The sequence below is a fragment of the Myotis nattereri genome (genome assembly GCF_964212035.1).
Source record: "Myotis nattereri genome assembly, chromosome: 6".
Taxonomy (NCBI): Eukaryota; Metazoa; Chordata; class Mammalia; order Chiroptera; family Vespertilionidae; genus Myotis; species Myotis nattereri.
In genome coordinates this window covers 48122602-48144593 of record NC_138081.1, presented here as the reverse complement: position 1 = coordinate 48144593, position 21992 = coordinate 48122602, and the positions used below count along the sequence as shown (strand labels likewise).

Sequence of the window (21992 nt, the reverse complement as noted above, 5' to 3'; positions counted from 1 at the left end):
TGCCTAACACTTACTCATATCATTGGTCTTTCCTGTTCTCAGAAGTGTCTGACAAAAGTGATAGATTGGTTTTTTGGAGAACCATCAATCTACTGTTCAGGTATCTTTACTTCAAGTTAGCAGCATCACCAATTCTATGCCATCTGATGATGGCTTTTGAACAATAAAAACTGATCTGGTACTAGCCAGTTTGGTTCAGTGAATAGAGCACTGGCCTGAGGACCAAAGGGTCCCGGCTTTGATTCTAGTCAAGGGCACATACCTCGGTTGCAATCTCCTCCCCAGCCCAGGCCCTGGTTGAGGCAACCAATCAATTGTGTTTCTTTCACATCAATGTTTCTCTGTCTTTCCCTCTCTCTTCCACTCTCCCTAAAAATTAAAGATAAAAAATAGATCTGAAAGCAAGCAAACAAAGAATATTTGAAATAATCTGTCCTTCCACTCCTTTTTTTTTTGTAGAAATAAGAATTACTGGGGGAGATGGGGGGATAAAGACACATATGTAATAACTTAATCAATAAAAAATTTTTTAAAAATTACTGAGAGAAACCAAGATGGCGGCATAGGTAAACACTGGAAATTGCTGCCTTGCACAACCACTTCAAAAATACAACTAAAAGACAAAACGGACATCATCCAGAAGCACAGGAAGGCCAGCTGAGTGGAAATTCTACAACTAGAAGGAAAGAGAAAAGCACACTGAGACTCAGAGGAGGTGCGGAAGTAAAGTGCAGAGGTACAGAGGCACACGTGGAAAGGGCTAGCATCTGAGGACACGGTTGTCTTTTTCAATAGGGAGGGAGTCTCAAGCTCCCGACTGCTCTGAATTCCAGTTCCGGACGAGTCTCTGGGGACCCAGACTCATATAGGGAGAAACTGGACTGTCTGGCATCAGTGGGAACTCGAGGGCGGCTTTCTCTCAGAGGAGCTTGCAGTGATTACCGGAACACTGAGACACGGGGCCTCTTAGGGTAGGACTGAGGAGCAGCCATAGCTGCTTGCTCCGCCCTATCGATCCCCTAAGACCCCGCCCCACCCAAGCTGTGCGCAGAGGCTTTTGCATATGAAAGGCCTGGCCCTTTGCAATTTGAAAATTACCTAACAAACTGCAGCTGGGTCAGAGAGACCCAGAACTTCCAAAAGAAGGCCCAAGGCCACACAGAAGCTTGCACTGCTTCACAGGTGGGCCTCATCTGGGCACCTCCAAACCCCAAACAAAGAAGAGGAATCTGCAGATCTCTCCATAGCTCCTCCTGGGTAACCTCAGGCAGAGGCTAAATTAGCACCTCCTTAGAGATCCAAGTGCCAGTGTACCCGGTGGTCAGAGTGGGACCATCCAGATTACAACTCCTCAGATCCATAAGGGACACGCTCAGGGGGTACACTCAATGAGCACCAAAGCCATACTGAAGCAAGTATTGCCCCTGAAGGGTGTCTCCAGCACAGAAGGTCTCCCACTGCAGACACAGCTGATTCTCACAGCCAACTGGCCGGGAGGTCAATTCCTCCCAGTGATACCTACAACAATCAACGCTTAGCTACAAGACTGTGCACAAAGCCCACAAAGGGGTGCACCAAGAGTGTCCACCTCAGGTAATTGGGGAGGCTGAGCCACTGGGCCCTATAGGACACCTAGAACACAAAGCCACTCTATCAACATAGGGAAGCATAAAAAATGCGGAGACAAAAAAAACAGGTCACATATGACAGAAATGCAGGAAAGCAAACTACTGAATATAGCGTTCAAAACCACACTTACAAGGTTTTTCAAGAATTTTCTAGAGAAAAAACCAAGATGGCGGCATAGGTAAACACCGCAGATTGCTGCTTAGCACAACCACTTCAAGAATACAACTAAAAGACAGAACGGACATCATCCAGAACCACAGGAAGGCTGGCTGAGTGGAAATTCTACAACTAGAAGGAAAGAGAAAAGCATACCGAGACTCAGAGGAGCTGTGGTGTGGAAGTAAAGTACAGAGGTACGGAGGCGCACGCAAAGAGGGCTGGTGGCTGAGGACACAGTTGTCTTTTTCAATCGGTAGGGAGTCTCAAGCTCTGAGCTCCAGTTCTGGGCAAGTCTCTGGGGACTCAGACTCATACGGGAGAAACTGGACTGTTTGGCTTCGGTCGGAACTCAAGGGGAGCTTTCTCTGAGAGGTGATTGCAGCGATTGCCAGGACACTGAGAAGCGGGGCCTCTGAGGGCAACCATAGCTGCTTGCTCTGCCCTGTTGATCCCCTGGGACCCTCGCCCCACCCAAGCGGTGCGCCGGCTTTTGCATATGAAAGGCCTGGCCCTTTGCAATCTGAAAATTACCTAACAAACTTGCAGCTGGCCCAAGGTACCACGGCAACTTGCATTGCTTCACAGCTGAGCTCTTGCTGGGTAGCCTCAGAAAGAGACTAGCTTAGCACCTCCTTAGAGATCCAGGAGCCAGTGTGCCTGGTGGTCAGAGTGGGACCATCCAGATTGCAGCTCCTCGGATCCATAAAGGACACACTCAGGGGGCAGACTCAGTGAGCACCAAAGCCCCAACGGAAGCAAGTCTTGCCCCGGAGGGGTGTTTCCAGCACAGAAGTTCTCCCACTGCAGACACAGCTGATCCTCACAGCCAAGGGCCTGGAGGTCAATTCCTCCCAGTGATACCTACAACAATCAAGGCTTAGCTACAACAAGACTGTGCACAAAGCCCACAAAGGGGTGCACCAAGAGTGTCCACCTCAGGTAATGGGGAGGCTGAGCCACTGGGCCCTATAGGGCACCTAGCACACAAAGCCACTCTATCAACACAGGGGAGCATAAAAAATGTGGAGACAAAGAAACAGGACACAAATGACAGAAATGCAGGAAATCAAACTACTGGAAATAGAGTTCAAAACCACACTTTTAAGGTTTTTTAAGAACTTTCTAGAAACCGCCAATAAATATAGTAAGACCCTCAAAAAGACTGGTGAGACCGCCAATAACTGTAGTGAGACCCTCAAGAAATCTAGTGAGACCCTCGAGGTTATGAAAAAGGACCAACTAGAAATTAAGCATACACTGACTGAAATAAAGGATATTATGCAGAGTTCCAACAGCAGACTAGAGAATCGCAAGAATCAAGTCAAAGATTTTAAATATGAAGAAACAAAAAACACCCAACCTGAAAAGCAAAATGAAAAAAGAATCCAAAATACGAAGATAGCGTAAGGAACCTCTGGGACAGCTTAAAGCGTACCAACATCCAAATTATAGGGGTGCCAGAAGAAGAGAGGGAGCAAGACATTGAAAACCTATTTGAAGAAATAATGACAAAAAACTTCCCCTACCTGGTGAAAGAAATAGACTTACAAGTCCAGGAAGCGCAGAGAACCCCAAACAAAAGGAATCCAAAGAGGACTACACCAAGACATATTATAATTAAAATGCCAAGAGCAAAAACCAAAGAGAGAATCTTAAAAGCAGCAAGAGAAAGACAGTCAGTTACCTACAAGGGAGTACCCATACGACTGTCAGCTGATTTCTCAACAGAAACTTTGCAGGCCAGAAGGGAGTGGCAAGAAATATTCAAAGTGATGAATACCAAGAACCTACAACCAAGATTACTTTATCCAGCAAAGCTATCATTCAGAATTGAAGGTCAGATAAAGAGCTTCACAGATAAGGAAAAGCTAAAGAAATTCATCACCACCAAACCAGTATTATATGAAATGCTGAAAGGTATCCTTTAAGAAGAGGAAGAAGAAGAAAAAGGTAAAGATACTAATTATGAACAACAAATACACATCTATCAACAAGTGAATCTAAAAATCAAGTGAATAAATAATCTGATGAACAGAATAAACTGGTGAATATAATAGAATCAGGGGCATAGAAAGGGAGTAGACTGACTATTCTTGGGGGGGGAAAGGGTACGGGGATGCGGGAAGAGACTGGACAAACATCGTGCACCTATGGATGAGAACAGTGGGGGGCGTGGGGGACGGTGAGGGCGGAGGGTGGGGTGGGAACCGGGTGGAGGGGAGCTATGGGGGGGAAAAAGAGGAACAACTGTAATAATCTGAACAATAAAGATTTAATAAAATTTAAAAAAATTAAAAAAAAAGAATTTTCTAGAAACCGCCGATAAATTTAGTGAGACCTTCAAGAAATCTAGTGAGACCCTCGAGGTTATGAAAAAGGACCAACTAGAAATTAAGCATACATTGACTGAAATAAAGAATATTATACAGAGTTCCAACAGCAGACTAGAGGATCGCCAGAATCAAGTCAAAGATTTGAAATATGAAGAAGCAAAAAACACCCAACCGGAAAAACAAAAAGAAAAAAGAATCCAACAATATGAAGATAGTGTAAGGAACCTCTGGGACAACTTCAAGCGTACCAACATCCGAATTATGGGCGTGCCAGAAGAAGAAAGAGAGCAAGATATTGAAAACTTATTTGAAGAAATGATGACAGAAAACTTCCCCTACCTGGTGAAAGAAATAGACTTACAAGTCCAGGAAGCGCAGAGAACCCCAAACAAAAGGAATCCAAAGAGGACCACACCAAGACACATCATAATTAAAATGCCAAGAGCAAAAGACAAAGAATCTTTAAAGCAGCAAGAGAAAAACAATCAGTTACCTACAAGGGAGTACCCATAAGATTGTCAGCTGATTTCCCAATAGAGACTATGCAGGCCAGAAGGGAGTCGCAAGAAATATTTAAAGTGATGACTATCAATACAACCAAGATTACTTTACCCAGCAAAGCTATCATTCAGAATTGAAGGTCAGATAAAGAGCTTCACAGATAAGGAAAAGCTAAAGGCAGGGGTCCTCAAACCTTTTAAACAGGGGGCCAGTTCACTGTCTCTCAGACCGTTGGAGGTCCGGACTATAGTTTAAAAAAAACTATGAACAAATTCCTATGCACACTGCACATATCTTATTTTGAAGTAAAAAAACAAAACGGGAACAAATACAATATTTGTATTTGCATGTGGCCCGTGGGCCGTAGTTTGAGGACCCCTGGCTAAAGGAGTTCATCACCAACAAACCAGTATTATATGAAAGGCTGAAAGGTATCCTTTAAGAGGAAGAAGAAGAAAAAGGTAAAGATACAAATTATGAACAAATACACATCTATCAACAAGTGAATCTAAAAATCAAGTGAATAAATAATCTGATGAACAGAATAAACTGGTGAATATAATAGAATCAGGGGCATAGAAAGGGAGTGGACTGACTATTCTCGGTGGGGGAAGGAGTGTGAGGGGTGCAGGAAGAGACTGGACAAAAAGCGTACATGAATCGATGAGGACAGTGGGGGGGGTAAGGGCAAAGGGTGGGGTGGGAAATGGGTGGAGGGGAGCTATGGGGGGAAAAAAGAGGAACAACTGTAATAATCTGAACAATAAAGATTTAATTTAAAAAAAATAAAAGTAAAAATAAATAAAAAATAAATGTAAAAAAAATTACTGCCCAGCCAGTGTGGGTCAGTGGTTGAGCATTGACCTATGAACTAGGAGGGCTTAATCCTCAGTAGGGGGCATGCAAGAGGCAGCCAATTGATGATTCTCTTTCATCATTGACGTTTCTATTACTCTCTCCCTCTCCCTTCCTCTGAAATCAATAAAAGCGTATGTTTTAAAAAACTACCTAAATTAAGACAAAAGGCTCAATATCTAGTTAATGTAAGTCCGAATGTGTTGTTACTAAAAATGAAAAAGCAGGGCGAAGCAAACAGAAATGGCTGCCAGTCAGCCCTGCTACTGAGGAGGTCCCAGCATAGGAACAATGATCCCTGCGTGCACCTCTGTCTGGAAGAAAGCCACCCCCGAGTTCCTGCCCAGATGCCAGAAAATCCAGTTCCTCCTTGTATGTGTCTGTGTTCCCCAGAGCCTCACCCTGGTACTGGAGCTCAGAGGAAGTGTGACTTCATGTGCATTCCAGTACAATGGGCTCTCCTTCGTCTACCTCACCTACCTCTTGCTCATCCCTCTGTTTTCAGATCCAACAAGAGTGACAATGCAAGGTGTATGACAACATCTGAGTGAATCCCCCACAGACATATCCACCCTGCTGACAGTGACACTTGACTTTCTGACATATAACTTCCTCTCAGAAGGTCCACATCTGCTGGGCACAGCTCATTCCTGCCCCTACCCTCCAGAGTTCTCCCCCCCCCCACCCCAAAAAAAGAAAAAGCACTTCATCTTGTTTATGCATTTTACATTCTCAAAAAAAGATTAAGTTATAAAATATAAACTATTACCTTTATGATTGTTATATAATGGAACTCGAGATGGGCTTTCCAGTCTAAGTACTTTTGCTACAGGTCTCACTGGACTACTCAAAGGACTAATGATTTCTGGAATAGGTCTTAGGTGATTAAGGTCAATGCTCAGAACCGAATTCTCATCATTATATATTGAGTTTGTTTCACCAATTTCCATTTTGTGGTCCATTAATTCAGTATGCTGAAGTGAAGATTTTAGAGTCTCTTTAGGTAAACAAGGCTCCAGATGACAAGACTCGCTCTCAACCAGTGGTGTTTCTACAAGAGAAGGCTCGAACTTTGGATTACCAACTTCTGAAAGGACTACTGGCAAAATGTCAGCTTTTTCAATTGAAGGCTGCAAAATGCTTTCATTGGATTTGGCAACTTTTGTTGAAAAAGCCTCCTTCATTTCCGTAACTTCAGAAATACTACACAAATTTAAACTGTCATTTCTCTTGGTATCCAATTCCATGCCAAAGTTTTGAGAAACATTTGTTTGTAGTATGTCCAGTGCCACAGGTACTGCTGTCCTTGTACAATTAATGGTCTGTTCCATTTCTGCTGCTGAAGGAAACAAAGATTCTGCTTGTTCCATTTCCACAGGTACTGAAGAAGTCTCTTTACCACAAATGGGCAAGTCATGCTGCATAGTATTCTCAACAGATTTAATTAACAAACTATTTTCTTCTTCCATTTTCCTTTCCAGAATACTGGTCCTGGGTTCAGATGATGCTGCTGCAAGAGCATCTTCTGGTTCCAATAACTTTGATTTGGTTTCCTCTGTGATATGTTCACTCACAGAGGGAACACATATCACTGTTTTTTCCTGTACCAAGGACTCTAAATCACATATGCCACTGGATTTGGGAGTATTGGTTATTTTATGCTGATTATTCTGAGGAATAGGCTGCTTTTTAGCAGGAGAAAGAGTTAAGTTCAATTTTTCCATAAAACTCAACTTTAAGTCTTTGTTTTTTGTTTCATTTGGACCACTCTCGGCTTTAATTGCAAGGTCTTTATTATCTGTGCGTTCAGAAACATCATTATTAGAGACTTCACCTTTATCATTTTTCAGTCCATTCTGTCTCTTTAAATCAGTAGTGGTTTGCTTGGTTTCTTTGTTAATCTTCTGCAAATGTCCCGTAGATGTTCTTTTTTCACTTCTCATATACCTGTTTTCTTCTTTGCTTTCTTGTTCTCTTTTCCTCTTATCTTCAGTTCTATGCCTTTCTGCTTCTAAAGGTGTATTTCCCCTTTGGTGCACAGCATCAACTTCCCTGGGGTCAATGTGTTTGTGAGTTCTACTGGTTGAAAGGGAGGATGAACATCTTCCTTCTTGAAAACTATGATTACTTACACCCCGGTCTCTTTTACCATCTTCCCTGTCTCTTCTGTCTTCTAGATGGTATTTACTTGAATTATGAGATTTTATTTCATTCTTAGAATGAGGAAGAGATGATACTCGTTCAGACCTTCGCCAATAATCTTGGTCTTTTACTACTGATTTGGGTTTTTGATCAACTTTTCTTTCTTCTTTGTCTTGTGATTTAAGTTCTTTTTTATTTACATTTTGTGATCTTTCACTTTGCCTCTCTAGTTTTCTATCGCTCTGAGATTCTACTCGAGTATGTGACCTCTCTCTAAAGGTCTCTTTCTGCCAGAAACAGCCAATGCGTTCATTTTTATAATCCAAATCTGTGTTACTTTTAAACTTTGAATTTTTGCTTTCAGTCTTTGATTCACCTTTACCATATTTCTCAGAACGTCCTTGTAGCCTTGGACTGGCCTCTAAGTTCCTTGGTTCACCATCACCACAGCTAGTGTTTAAGTCTTTTCGTATTCTATCAGTTCCTCTACTATAATGGCTATATCCACTATCTTTCTTCCCTCTTCTATTATCCTCACTTGAGCTACTCTCACCAACCTGGTAATGGGAACGTGACCAAATGCCATTGGTGCAGTGTTTTTCAATAGATGAAGGCAAATGCAAAGTGCTTTTTTTTTCCAAATGCGGTTTTACTTCCTTTTCGATGTTTGGGAGTGAAGTGCTATGATGTCCATCTTTAGAAATGTCACATTTCACCTTGTGATCAGTTTTTGCACAATCATCCAAATGGGGAGGTCTGGATGTAAAGTCTTTTGTTTTAACTGTATCTGACGTCCTCGCAGTTTTACGATTATTTCGAAAATGTGGAAACTCAGACAATCTATTAAGAAATAGAAATTAACAAAAAAACAAAATTATTGCTTTTTAATCATCTAAATTTTAATCACATGTAATACACTTTAAAAGTCAGGGGCTCACATACTAGAAACACTAATTTTACTTTGTATAAAGGCATGAGTAGTAAGAAGTTACCAGCTTCCAACTAAATGGGCCAGTTTTCAAACCATGGAACTCTCATTTCTCTTTTCAAACAAGCTCTGGAGAACGTCTCAGTTCTATCCTAGCACTTGCCAATGTCTTTTAGACTTTCTTCACCACAGGCATAGAACTCCCAAACTAACCACAAATTCACTTCTTTTAGAACAGTGACATGATTTTTTACCCTCACTCACTGTAGGCCAACTGAAACAAAAGGAAGATGAAACTGTGGGAAAACAGAGATGACCTGCTTTACATATAATCCCACAGTAAACCAAAGCATCAATAGCCATCTTAAAGTAGCACATACTGCACACAAAAAAAGAATAAAGAGTTGTCATTCTTTCCTAAGGAAATGGTATTTATTATTTTGTGTGTTTTTTTAAAAAATCCTAAGTCTTAAAGTTTTATATTAATGTTTTGGAAAATTAGCAGTTTTCTTAACAAGTATGTAAATAACTAATTTTAATTTTTTATAATAAGTCAATCTTCCTGAACTTCCTTCCAAAACTTCCCTGAAATTCCACAAATCTACTCCTAATTAGTACTATGTGTAGAGAACAGGAGGAGATTTTTATACAACAAAAGAGAACATAGGAGATATACAACCTAAGGCAATGAGTAGAACTTATATGGATCTTGTTTGATTGCACTGTATCCCTTCAAAATTCATTTGTTGAAATCCTAATCCCCAGTACTTCAAAATGTGATCTTATTTGGAGATAGAGTCTTTACAAAAGTGCCCTGGTTTGGGCAATAAATTAAATGGTCATTCTACACCTAGGTCTCTATGTGTAGAATGAATGATAGGAAATCTATTCAGCTCAATGAAAGAGATTTCATCATAAATTCAGTTTTGGATGAGGTAATTTTTAAAATTTTATACAGATGTGAAGTAGTAATCTACATATAAATGGAAATGACCTAGTATGAGTAAGATTACTTCATCAGAAAATACTGACAGACATAGATAAGCTTTGAGGAATTCCAACTTAGCCAAGTACAGAAGTATAAATCTCAACTTAGGAAGAAAACTAAAAATTATGAAAGCCAAAGGGAGAAAACTATTTCAGGAAAGGAGGGTCAACTATGTCAAAGAACATGTGAGTATAAGTTAAAATGAGAAGTCAAAATTACTTGATGTATTTAGTGGTAGTTAGTTTGAACCAAATGATAACTGTTTCAATGGACAAATGGAAACAAGTCAGCATGTATTAGGTTCGAGAGTAAGTAGAAATAGGAAATTGAGAAAGAAAGTTTATATATTGTTTGGGGGTTTGACTACAAAGGAGGAGATATGAAATTCTCTGGAACAGATTATTAGCCCCAACGAGAGAGAGAGAGAATCCATTTGAGAGAGAAAAGAATATACAATTGAGAGATAGTTTCAGGGTTATCTATTGACTAAAGTCCCAGTGCAGAAAAATTTGTGCACTCAGGGGGGGTCCCTCGGCCCGCCTGTGCCCTCTCGCAGTTCGGGACTCCTTGGGGGATGTTCACCTGCTGGCTTAGGCCCGCTCCCCGGGGGAATGGGCCTAAGGCTTAGGCCCTAAGCTGACAGTCAGATATCCCTCTGGCAGCCCGGGAACCCTCGGGGGATGTCCACTTGCCAGCGGGAGCAGGCCTAAGCTGCATTCGGACATCCTTAGCGCTGCTGAGGAGGCGGGAGAGGCTCCCGCCACCACCGCTGTGCTGGCAGCCGTCAGCCTAGCTTGTGGCTGAGCAGAGCTTCCCCTGTGGGAGCGCACTGAGTGTCTGCCCCCTGGTGGTCAGTGTGTGTGTCATAGTGACCAGTCATTCTGCTGTTAGGGTCAATTTGCCTATTACCCTTTTATTATATAGGATAAGAGATATGAGCACAGATGCACTCTTGATAATTTAGTAATTTAGTGGGGGCTTAGAAGGACCCATAACACATATACAACCATCTTCTCAGGCATAAAGAATACCAGAGAAAGATCCCAGTATATTGAAAACTGAATATATTCAGAGGTATGTGGCAATATTCTACTTAATAATCATATATGTCATTATAATATACCATTATAATATACCATTAGTCACTTACAGTAAAACCGTACATATTTAATAAAATGCATCACTTTTATATCTTTGCAAAGTTAAAAATGTTACACATATCAATACCGATGTAATTTATAGATCCAAACCTCTCAATTATACCTGTGGTGAAGGCTACTAATTTCTTCATCCTTGCGGTGTATTTCCATTCTAGCAGTTTTGATAAGTGCTGAAATATTCTTCTTAAGAGACTGGTTTTCAGTTTTTAAGCTGAAATTCTAAACATCATAAAATATATTTAATAAAGTATACATTATAGGATTATTAAACTACTACTTATAATAGCTAATGATTATTGAATGCTAACTACATGCCAGGCATCATATATTACATCTTATATAATTCTCAAGAAAGTCCTATGAGAAGTGCTATTATCCTCATCATACAGATGGGGCAGCTGAGATTCAGAGAAGATAAATGGCACCAGAGAAAGTCATTTAAAGTGAAACTACTTAAAATAAGAATCAAAATGGAAAAAAAACACACAAATTTAAAAAGTTCTCCCAGGGCCATTATCTTGAAAACTAAAAATAAAAATGATAGCCGAAACCGGTTTGGCTCAGTGGATAGAGCGTTGCCCTGCGGACTGAAGGGTCCCGGGTTCGATTCCGGTTAAGGGCATGTACCTGGGTTGCGGGCACATCCCCAGTGGGAGATGTGCAGGAGGCAGCTGATCGATGTTTCTCTCTCATCGATGTTTCTAACTCTCTATCTCTCTCCCTTCCTCTCTGTAAAAAATCAATGAAATATATTTAAAAATAAAAATAAAAAATAAAAATGATAAAAATTAGGTTATATTTAACAACTTAGCTTTAATGTGCAACAATATACTAATTCTCAGATGAACAAAGAATGAATCTAGAATTGACTGGTTCTTGGGGGAAACAGAAAAGAGAAACATTACTAAAAAATAAAAACAGGAACAAAACACGACATTCCTGATTTTTGCAGCATGATCACAAAATCACGTTGGCAAAAATACTAAGAGCATCACCATTTTCCCCAACAGTCATTCTAAATCTTTACTCATCAAACCGTTCTCTTTTAAACCAACTAATCTCATCTCTACAAATTTTCTATTATTTAACTGGTAACGAGCTAACAGATCTTTCATGTAAATGTCTTTTAACAAATCAAGCAGTTTTCCTACATCAGTTGTATAGGAAATTATGCATGTTTTGACAGATTTTCTATTTCATTTAATACTAAGAAGAAAATTTCCTTATAAAATGCCACGCTTTAGAATTTTAATTTCTAACCAATTTTTTTATTTTAAAAGTTAATAGGACAAAAAATAAAATATTCATTATAATAGTACCTGTGTCTGTATTTCCTTAAACTTTTTCATCAGCTCTTTCATTTGTAGCTGACATTTTCCATATTTTATTTGCAACTGTAATATATAAGAAGATTAAGCATCATTCTAAACTATTTTCTTAGCTTAAATGACATTTCAAAATATTTAAAATTTTATAAATCAACCACTAAAAAGGGGAGATGAGGTCTAGTTCTGCTCACAGGGATTTAGTAAGATTACTGGTTTCAAAGTTGGACTTAAACACAGACAACAGTATGGTGATTACAAGAAGGGAAGAGCGTCGGATAGGTGGAAGAGGGTAAAGGGAGAATAAATGGTGATGAAGAGAGACTTCAATTTGGATGGTGAACACAGAATACAATATATAGATGATGCATTATAAAACTGTACACTTGAAACCTATATAATTTTATTAGCCCCCCAATGAATTCAATAAAAATTTAAAAATAAATAAAGTTGACCCTACCAATAATGTATTTTGTTTGGTTTCAGATTCACTCTCCAAACCTTAAATTCAAATAAGGTAGAAAAAAATTTCTAATTTCAGTCTTTGGACATCTTATAACTTAGTACAAATCATGAAAAGATAAAATGTTATATCACACTGATTGTTGATGTTTTATATATTTAGACACTTAAATTTAATCAAACAAAATTAAAACTAAATTTAGACAAGCATTCAGAAAACATTATTTAAAGAGCAGATCTAAAGACAGAAACTGACTTAAATATTCTTTTAGCCTAAGAGTTCCTTCCTAAACACAGAATGTTTGTCCAAAAATAAGTGAATGAGTGTAAAGAGCTATAAAAGTGTAAAATAACTGTCTTTAATAATTCTGGCAACCCATACATCATTATATGTTGCCTCCTTTGCAGTTCCTTCTTCAGTAAGAATTTCTTCATACAAATCCAAACAATTTCTGGATGGTTCACAGGACTTGGAAGAACTATCTAAAACAAACAAACAAAAAAAAACACCTTATATTAAAATAAGTCTTTCCAGAGTCAATGCAATACCATAAAAATTCCAATGTCATTTTTCACAGAAATACAACAATTGTAAAATTTGTATGCAACTACAAAGACTACAAATAGCTAAAGCAATCTTACAAAAAATAAAGCTGAAAGTATCACAATTTCTGATTTCAAACAATAGTACACACCTACAGTGATCAAAACTATATGTATTGGCATAAAAACTGACATATAGAGCAAGGAACAAAATAGAAAGCCCAGAAATAAACTCTCACACATATAGTCAATTAATTTATGACAAAGAAGCCAAGTATATACAATGGAGAAAGTTAGTCTCTTCAATAAAGAGCCTGTTCCGTTCAAAACTGAACAACCACATGCAAAAGAATAAAACTGGATCCCTGTCCTAGCCGGTTTTGCTCAGTGGATAGAGCGTCAGCCTGTGGACTGAAGGGTCCTGGGTTCGATTCCAGTCAAGGGCACATGCTCAGGTTGCAGACTCAGTCCCTAGTGGGGGGCATGCAAGAGGCAGCCGATTGATGATTCTCTCTCATTGTTGATGTTTCTCTTTCTCTCTCCCTCTCCCTTCCTCTCTGAAATCAATAAAAATATATTTTTAAAAAAATAACAACAAATAACAACTGGATCCCTATCTTACACCATATGCAAATATTCAACTAAAAATGTATAAAGACTTGAATGTAAGACCTGAGACCATAAATCTCCTAGGGGGTGAAAAGACAGGCGGTAATGATTTTTCTGGATTTGACACTAAAAACAAACACAATGAAAGCAAAAATAAACAGGTGGGACTACATCAAATTAAAAGCTCCTGCACAGCAAAAGAAACCTTCAACAAAATGAAAAGGCAACCTGCCCAATGGAAGAAAATATTTGCAAATTACTTATCTGATAAAAGGTTTAATACCCAAAATATATAAGGGTTGGTGTAGTTCAGTGGTTGAGCACAGACCCAGAAACCAGGAGGTCAATTTGATTCCTGGTCAGGGCACATGCCTGGGTTTTGGGCTCAATCCCCAGTGGAGGGCATTCAGGAGGCAGCTGATCAATGATTCTCTCTCATCACTGATATTTCTCTCTCTCTCTCTCCCTCTCTGAAATCAATAAAAATATATAGAAGTGAAAACAGGACCTTACAGAGATGTCTGCACTCTGTATGTTCACTTTGGCATTATTCACAATAAGCAAGATATAGAAAAAACCGAAGTGTCCAACAGTGGATGAATGGATAAAAAAGATATGTGTGCGTGTGTACAACACAATGGATTTATTATTCAGTCATGAGAAAGAAGGATATTCTGTCATTTATGACAACATGGACCTCGAAGGCAGTATAGTAACTGAAATAAACCAGAAAAAGACACACACTGTATGATATCACTTCCATGTGGAATCTAAAACAGCCAAATGCACAGAAACAGAAACTAGAACAGTGGTTAGCCAGAGGTTGGGTGAGGAAAAAGATATGTTGACTAAAGTACAAACTTCCAGTGTAAGATGAATAAGTTCTGGTGAGCTAATATACAGCATAGTCATTAGAGTTAATAACACTGTATTACATAATTGAAAGTTGCTAAGAGAATCTTAAATGTTCTCACCACAAAAAGAGACAGTAATCATGTAATGTGATGCAGGTGCTAGCTAATTCTATGGTGGTAATCATTTTGCAATACACAAATGTATCAAATCAACACATGTACTCATTAATCTTAATTTTATGTCAATTACAACTCAATAAAGGTGAAGAAGAAAGAAATGTGTTTAAAATTTTGGATGTTGTGTGTGTCTATCACAACTCAATGAACTATACATTTCTCCATCTCCTGCATTTCATCCATATTTATAATGATTTGACAGATTAGAGTTGGAAAAGCAATTTACCTAAAATGCTGTCAACAAATCAGGTATGAGGGTGATATGTGTTCAAAGCCTTAGAGATTTGATCATGGAAAAGGTTTCCAATTTGGATAGGTCATGAGGCTCTCTGCATATCACAATCTTACTGATATATTTGAAAATATTTATAGTAACTATCCTTTTCAAAAGTCCTAGTATCATGTAACCTGTGATAGTATGAGTAGTAATATGTACAGACAAGACCATCAGTTGCTTTTCAATGGTACAAAATATTTTTGCACAATGTAGTTAAATCTGAGACCTAGATGAGTAACAAACCTGAGCACTAAGTTGTTTTACTGATCAAGTTTTGGGCAAGAACACAATTACCTAAGTGTTAATCATTTCAAAAAAAATGGGCAGATTGTTCAGGATCTATGAGTTATTCTAGAAATTAATAACAAAATAAACACTTTCAATAGACTGATCAAACAAAATGAAACTATTCCGTGTACTGGTGGGGGGTCCCTGGGCGTGGCCTGTGGGGATCTTGCCGAAACCGCAGTCCAACATCCCCTGAGGGATGATGTAGTAGTGCGAGAAGCGGCAGGCAGCCAGGGAGGAGCCGAGCCGGGGCGGGTGCCACGCCGCTTCCATTCATCCCGGCCCCACTGCCACTCAGTAGTCTCGCTGCCATTCCGCTGCAGTCTCCACACACCCGTCCTAGGGCGATACCGGTGCACCCATGACTGAGAAGGGGCCACGGGCTTGCTCCCGGTCAGTCCTGATGCCAGTCCTGGTCCAGATGGGAGAGAGGCGCACATGGGGAGTGTCGGTGGGAGAGGCTAGCGCCACAGCAGCTGCGCTTGCCAGTCTGTTACCCAGGCGTCTGGTGCCCAGAGGTCAGCTGAGCAGCATCCAGCTGTGGAAGCTCACTGACCACCAGGGGGCAGCTCCTGCATTGAGTGTCTGCCTCCTGGTGGTCAGTGCGCATCATAGTGACCAGTTGAACTGTCGCTTAGGCTTTTATATAGAGAGAATAGATTTACATACCAGAAACAGCACTGTCCAACCCAGCGTATATGTCCAGAGAACCTTCATCATTATTTTTAAGAGGAGAAGCTGCAAGAAAATTAAATTAAAGACTAGTTAAAACTAATTTATTTCACTTAGGGGAGCTTTTATTTTTTTTTTGTTTAGTTATCACTGTGTCTTTATTTCTGTTCTCTACTATGAAAAGTTTTCCTAGGGTAGTTTTTTCCATTCCTACTTTGAGGAGCCAGGAAAAGAAAGAGACCTTATTAGTACTGCAACAAAAAATAATCATTTTACAGTTTATTCAGCCTTATAAACAGGAAGATCTTAGCACATAGGTTTATGACTCTATTACCTCAGAAGTATACTTAAAAACTCATTTTCAAAACATACTAGGGAGAAGGTTCCAATTTCAGTAATAGCAAAGTAGTGTCTATCAGACCACTACTTTTCCAAATGCAACCTAGAGTGAAGAAATCTTTCCATCTCGAGACTTTTCCCTTTCCTAATGAAAGTATAGCCTGAATGTTTTGTAATACGTCATTTTGATTTCTCCTCTCGTGATTGACTTTTTTTCATTTTCTTTTTCAGGAGAAACTAATCAGAGAGGAAGCAGGGCATACTTTTTTTTATTATGAAATTTTTATTAAAAAATTCCATCACCATAATTCAAATGCTCTACCACTAAACTTATTTGGTATCATTTTGCAATATATGCAAATAGCAAATCATTACTGTGTACACCTGAAACTAATATGTCATATGTAAATTATACCTCATTAAAAAAAAAAGCTATCTGAAGAACTGAAGAACTAAAGAGCAACCCAAAACATGAAATAATAGAAGGGAGATAATACTTTAAAGAAGAAAACAGCACTGTGTGAGTTCCCTATCCCCCTTCTATTACAATTTTTTGTGGAAGAACAGGTCCTACCTAGTTGGAGCCACACTGCGCAGTGAAAACTCAGATGGAAAACTCTAGTCCTAACAGGTTGAATAATCAGAGAAAAAATTTCAGAAGTGGTAACAGCAACTAGAAAGTAATAGAGGGGATTCCCCAAATTGTGCCCAAATCTCTGAGAGACCTCCAAACTACATGGTAAAGATTGAAACTGCAAAAAGTCCAGCTAAAACTAAAAAATCTGATCAGAGATTTCAGCTGCTACCCACCACAGGGAAGACAGATAGTTCAGTCAGGTTAAATACATGCTAAAATTTAAAACAAGCAACTCTTCAGAGAAATAAATATAGCAGAATCCAATGTCTCTATAAACATAACATTTACAATATCCAGAATGCAATCCAGCCGAAACCAGTTTGGCTCAGTGGATAGAGCGTCGGCCTGCGGACTGAAAGGTCCCAGGTTCGGTTCCGGTTAGGGGCATATACCTGGGTTGCGGGCATATCCCCAGTAGGAGATGTGCAGGAGGCAGCTGATCGATGTTTCTCTCTCATCGATGTTTCTAACTATCTCTCTCCCTTCCTCTCTGTATAAAATCAATAAAATATATTAAAAAAAAACAAACAGAATGCAATCCAAAATTACTACATAGGAAATCTTGGTAGAGAAATAGAAACAAAAGAATCAAATTAAAAGTCCTAAAACAGAAAACTATAATATCCAATGTGCTTTTGACAGAAGAGCTAGTGAACTTAAAGAAAGAAAAATCAATAAAAATTACCCAATCTGAAGAACCAAGAGGAAAAGAAAAACAAAACAGTCTTAATATTCTACAAGACAGTATCAAAAGTTCTCAGTGGGGTGAGGGGTGATAGAAGAGGGTAAAAGGGGGATAAATGATGATGGAAGGAGACTTGACTTGAGGTGGTGAACACACAATACAATATACAGATGATGTATTGTAGAATTGTACACCTGAAACCTATGTAATTTTATTAACCAATGTCACCCCAATAAAGTCTATAAAAAATAAAATAAAAAAAAGAAGCCGAAACCGGTTTGGCTCAGTGGATAGAGCGTCGGCCTGCGGACTGAAAGGTCCCAGGTTCGATTCCGGTCAAGGGCATGTACCTGGGTTGCGGGCACATCCCCAGTGGGAGATGTGCAGGAGGCAGCTGATCGATGTTTCTCTCTCATCGATGTTTCTAACTCTCTATCTCTCTCCCTTCCTCTCTGTAAAAAATCAATAAAATATATTTAAAAAAGAAAAAGAAAAGAAAAAGTTCTCACATATTATATATCTGGATTCCCAAAAGAAAAAAAGAGAGAATGGAGAAGAAAATAATACTAAGACTAGAAATGGTAAAATTAGTAAACTTAAAGATTAACTATTTGCTCTTAATTTATTTTAATTCCTCTTAATTTCTTTAAGACACATAGAACAATTTAAAATAAAAGTTATAGCATTGTATTGTGGGGTTTATGACATCTTTAACATAGGGGATGGATGGAGATTAAATGCAACTATAAGTACAAGATTACATCTTATATGAAAAAGTACAATACTAGTAAGCAGACTGCAAATGTTAAAGATGCATATTACAAATCCTTATGCAACCACTAAAAATAATACAGAGGTATAGCCAAGAAACTAATACATGAATTAGAATGGAATTCTAAAATATATTCAAATATTTGAAAGAAGCATGAAAGTCAGAAAGAAAAAAATCATGGAGACAAACTAAAATATTAATATAACAGATATAAATCCAATCACAATAACAAAGGACATTATTGTGTTATCAGAATAAAAATTGCAGATTGAGTATTGTTATCAGTGTAGAATTTACTGAAATTGATATTTTGCTGTTGATATGCAATAAAACCAACTTTTTCTTACAAAATACACAATGAAATATTTGGGAATAAAGACCATAATACATATAACTTAATCTCAAATGGGTCAGGAAAAATTGTGTGTATGTGTATTTATAGAGTATGGCCCTAGCTGGTTTGGCTCAGTGGATAGAGCTTCAGCCTACAGACTGAAGGGTCCCGAGTTTGATTCAGGTCAAGGGCACATGCCCAGGATGTGGGCTCGATCCCCAATAGGGGGTGTGCAAGAGGCAGCTGATCAATGATTCTCTCTCATCTTGATGTTTCTGTTTCTCTCTCCCTCTCCCTTCTTCTCTGAATAAAAAAATATATATATAAAAAAAATAGAGAGTATGTATACAGCAATAAAGCCACTGGTATAAAATATTAATAAAAGGCAAATTTGGAAGAACCTAGGTAAATGGTATTTTGTTTTCTTAAAAATACATTTCATTGATATTTTACAGAGAGGAAGGGAGAAGGATAGAGAGTTAGAAACATCGATCAGCTGCCTCCTGCACACCTCCTACTGGGGATGTGCCCGCAACCAAGGTACATGCTCTTGACTGGAATCGAATCTGGGACCTTTCAGTCCGCAGGCTGACGCTCTATCCACTGAGCCAAATTGGTTAGGACGGTACATGGTTTTTATATGTTCTTATTCTTGCAATTTTTCTGTAACCTTGAAATTATTTTCAAACAAATATAATAAAAACACAATTATGAAAATGTTAAAGAAATAAAATGTTTCATGAAATCATGTTAAGTGGTAAAAAATAAAATAGGAGAACCAAGATGGCGGCATAGGTTAACGCTGGAGTTTGCTGCTTTGAACAACTACTTCAAAAGTGAAACCAAAAAACGGAAGGGACATCACCCAGAACCACAGGAACGCTGGCTGAGTGGAAGTCCTACAACTAGGAGGAAAGAGAAACGCATATGGACACTCAGAGGAGGTGCAGTGCTGAAGTCAAATTCTGAGGTGCGGAGTGCGCGGAGCGGGCTGGCGGCGGAGGGCGCGGTTGGTGTTTTCAATCGGGAGGGAGTCGCAGACTCTGAGCTCCAGATCTGGGCGAGTCTTTAGGGACCCAGACTCAAACGGGAGAAGCGGGACTGTCTGGCTTCGGTCAGAGCGAGTGCAGCTTTCTCTCCGAGGTTTGCAGCCATTGCTGGGACTCAGAGAGGCAGAGCCCCTGGGGACAGGACTGAGAGCCGCCATAACTGCTCTCTCCGGCCCACCCTGTTGATCCTGTGCGACCCACCCCGCCCAAGCCCTGCACAAAGGCATTTGCCGGATAGCCTCAGGCAAAGGCTAGATTAGCACCTCCCTAGAGGACAGAAGTTCTCTCACTGCTGACACAGCTGATTCTCATAGCCACTTGGCCTGGAGGTCAAACCCTCCCTGGAATTAGCTACAACAATCAAGATTTAACTATAAGACTGCGAACAAAGACCACTAGGGGGTGCACCAAGGAAGCATAACAAAATGCGGAGACAAAGAAACAGGACAAAATTGTCAATGGAAGATATAGAGTTCAGAACCACACTTTTAAGGTCTCTCAAGAACTGTTTAGAAGCCACCGATAAACTTAATGAGATCTACAAGAAAACTAATGAGACCCTCGATCTTATATTGGGGAACCAACTAGAAATTAAGCATACACAGACTGAAATAACCAATATTATACAGACTCCCGACAGCAGACCAGAGGAGCGCAAGAATCAAGTCAATGATTTGAAATGTGAGGAAGCAAAAAACACCCAACCGGAAAAGCAAAATGAAAAAAGAATCCAAAAATGCGAGGATAGTGTAAGGAGCCTCTGGGACAGCTTCAAGCGTACCAACGTCAGAATTATAGGGGTGCCAGAAGATGAGAGAGACCAAGATATTGAAAACCTATTTGAAGAAATAATGACAGAAAACTTCCCCCACCTGGTGAAAGAAATGGACTTACAGGTCCAAGAAGCACAGAGAACCCCAAACAAAAGGAATCCAAAGAGGACCACACCAAGACACATCATAATTAAAATGCCAAGAGCAAAAGATAAAGAGAGAATCTTAAAAACAGCAAGAGAAAGAAACTCAGTTACCTACAAGGGAATACCCATACGACTGTCAGCTGATTTCTCAACAGAAACTTTGCAGGCCAGAAGGGAGTGGCAAGAAATATTCAAAGTGATGAATACCAAGAACCTACAACCAAGATTACTTTATCCAGCAAAGCTATCATTCAGAATTGAAGGTCAGATAAAGAGCTTCACAGATAAGGAAAACCTAAAGGAGTTCATCACCACCAAACCAGGATTATATGAAATGCTGAAAGGTATCCTTTAAGAAGAGGAAGAGGAAGAAAAAGGTAAAGATACAAATTATGAACAACAAATATGCATCTATCAAAAGTGAATCTAAGAATCAAGTGAATAAGTAATCTGATGAACAGAATGAACTGTTGATTATAATAGAATCAGGGACACAGAAAGGGAATGGACTGACTATTCTTGGGGGGGAAAGGGGTGTGGGAGATGCGGGAAGAGACTGGACAAAAATCGTGCACCTATGGATGAGGACAGTGGGTGGGGAGTGAGGGCGGAGGGTGGGGCGGGAACTGGGAGGAGGGGAGTTATGGGGGGGAAAAAAAAGAGGAACAAATGTAATAATCTGAACAATAAAGATTTAATTAAAATTAAAAAAAAATAAAAAATAAAAAAAAATAATAATAAAATACACACTGGGACTGTAGCTACTGAAAAATATATGTATGTAGACAGAAACTTGTGAAAGAGTAATATGTAGAAATAAAAACAGCTATTTCCAGCAAATGGGATTAACAATGTAGTTTGTCCTTCACAATAATAAGAGTTGCAGATATAGCAAAAGTTAACCATTTGTGAATAGACGTATAAAGTAAAAGTGTTGATTATATTATACTTTCAATTTTTCTATTGGTTTAAAATATCTCGAAGAAAAAATATCGTAAGAGAAATATATAGCAGCATAAAAATTTGAAACTACAAAAAATAATTACATAACACCAAAAAAAAAAAATAATACTACCCAGAGCAGTTATGTTGGCCATATTTTATGTGAATCTTTCCATATTTATGAATAATAATTTTTAAAAATATGCACTTAAGCAAAAATAGAATTCTACTAGACATGTTTTACAACTGTTATTTTCACTATAGCATAGTAATTGTAATTCTAGTCAATAAATATACTCTTATTTGTAATTTCAAAAAATGTAATTACAATTAATTACAACTAAGACAAAAGAACTAGTAAATGTTACATCAGGATCTGGAAGTTTACATTGCACATATTATTTAAAATATTT

The 21992-nt window shown here is 38.8% G+C and overlaps 1 protein-coding gene across 1 annotated transcript in view; it reads right to left on the bottom strand.

Annotated features, from left to right (window-relative positions):
• CASP8AP2 (caspase 8 associated protein 2) overlaps positions 1 to 21992 on the bottom strand; it is a 37987-nt gene that overhangs the window by 9074 nt on the left and 6921 nt on the right. The window contains exons 3-7 of the mRNA XM_081094090.1: positions 15900 to 15968; positions 12865 to 12965; positions 12015 to 12089; positions 10799 to 10914; positions 6247 to 8459 (exon numbers count right to left, since the gene is read on the bottom strand). Coding sequence (XP_080950216.1) covers positions 6247 to 8459; positions 10799 to 10914; positions 12015 to 12089; positions 12865 to 12965; positions 15900 to 15968 — 2574 coding nt within the window. The remainder of the gene's footprint in view (positions 1 to 6246; positions 8460 to 10798; positions 10915 to 12014; positions 12090 to 12864; positions 12966 to 15899; positions 15969 to 21992) is intronic.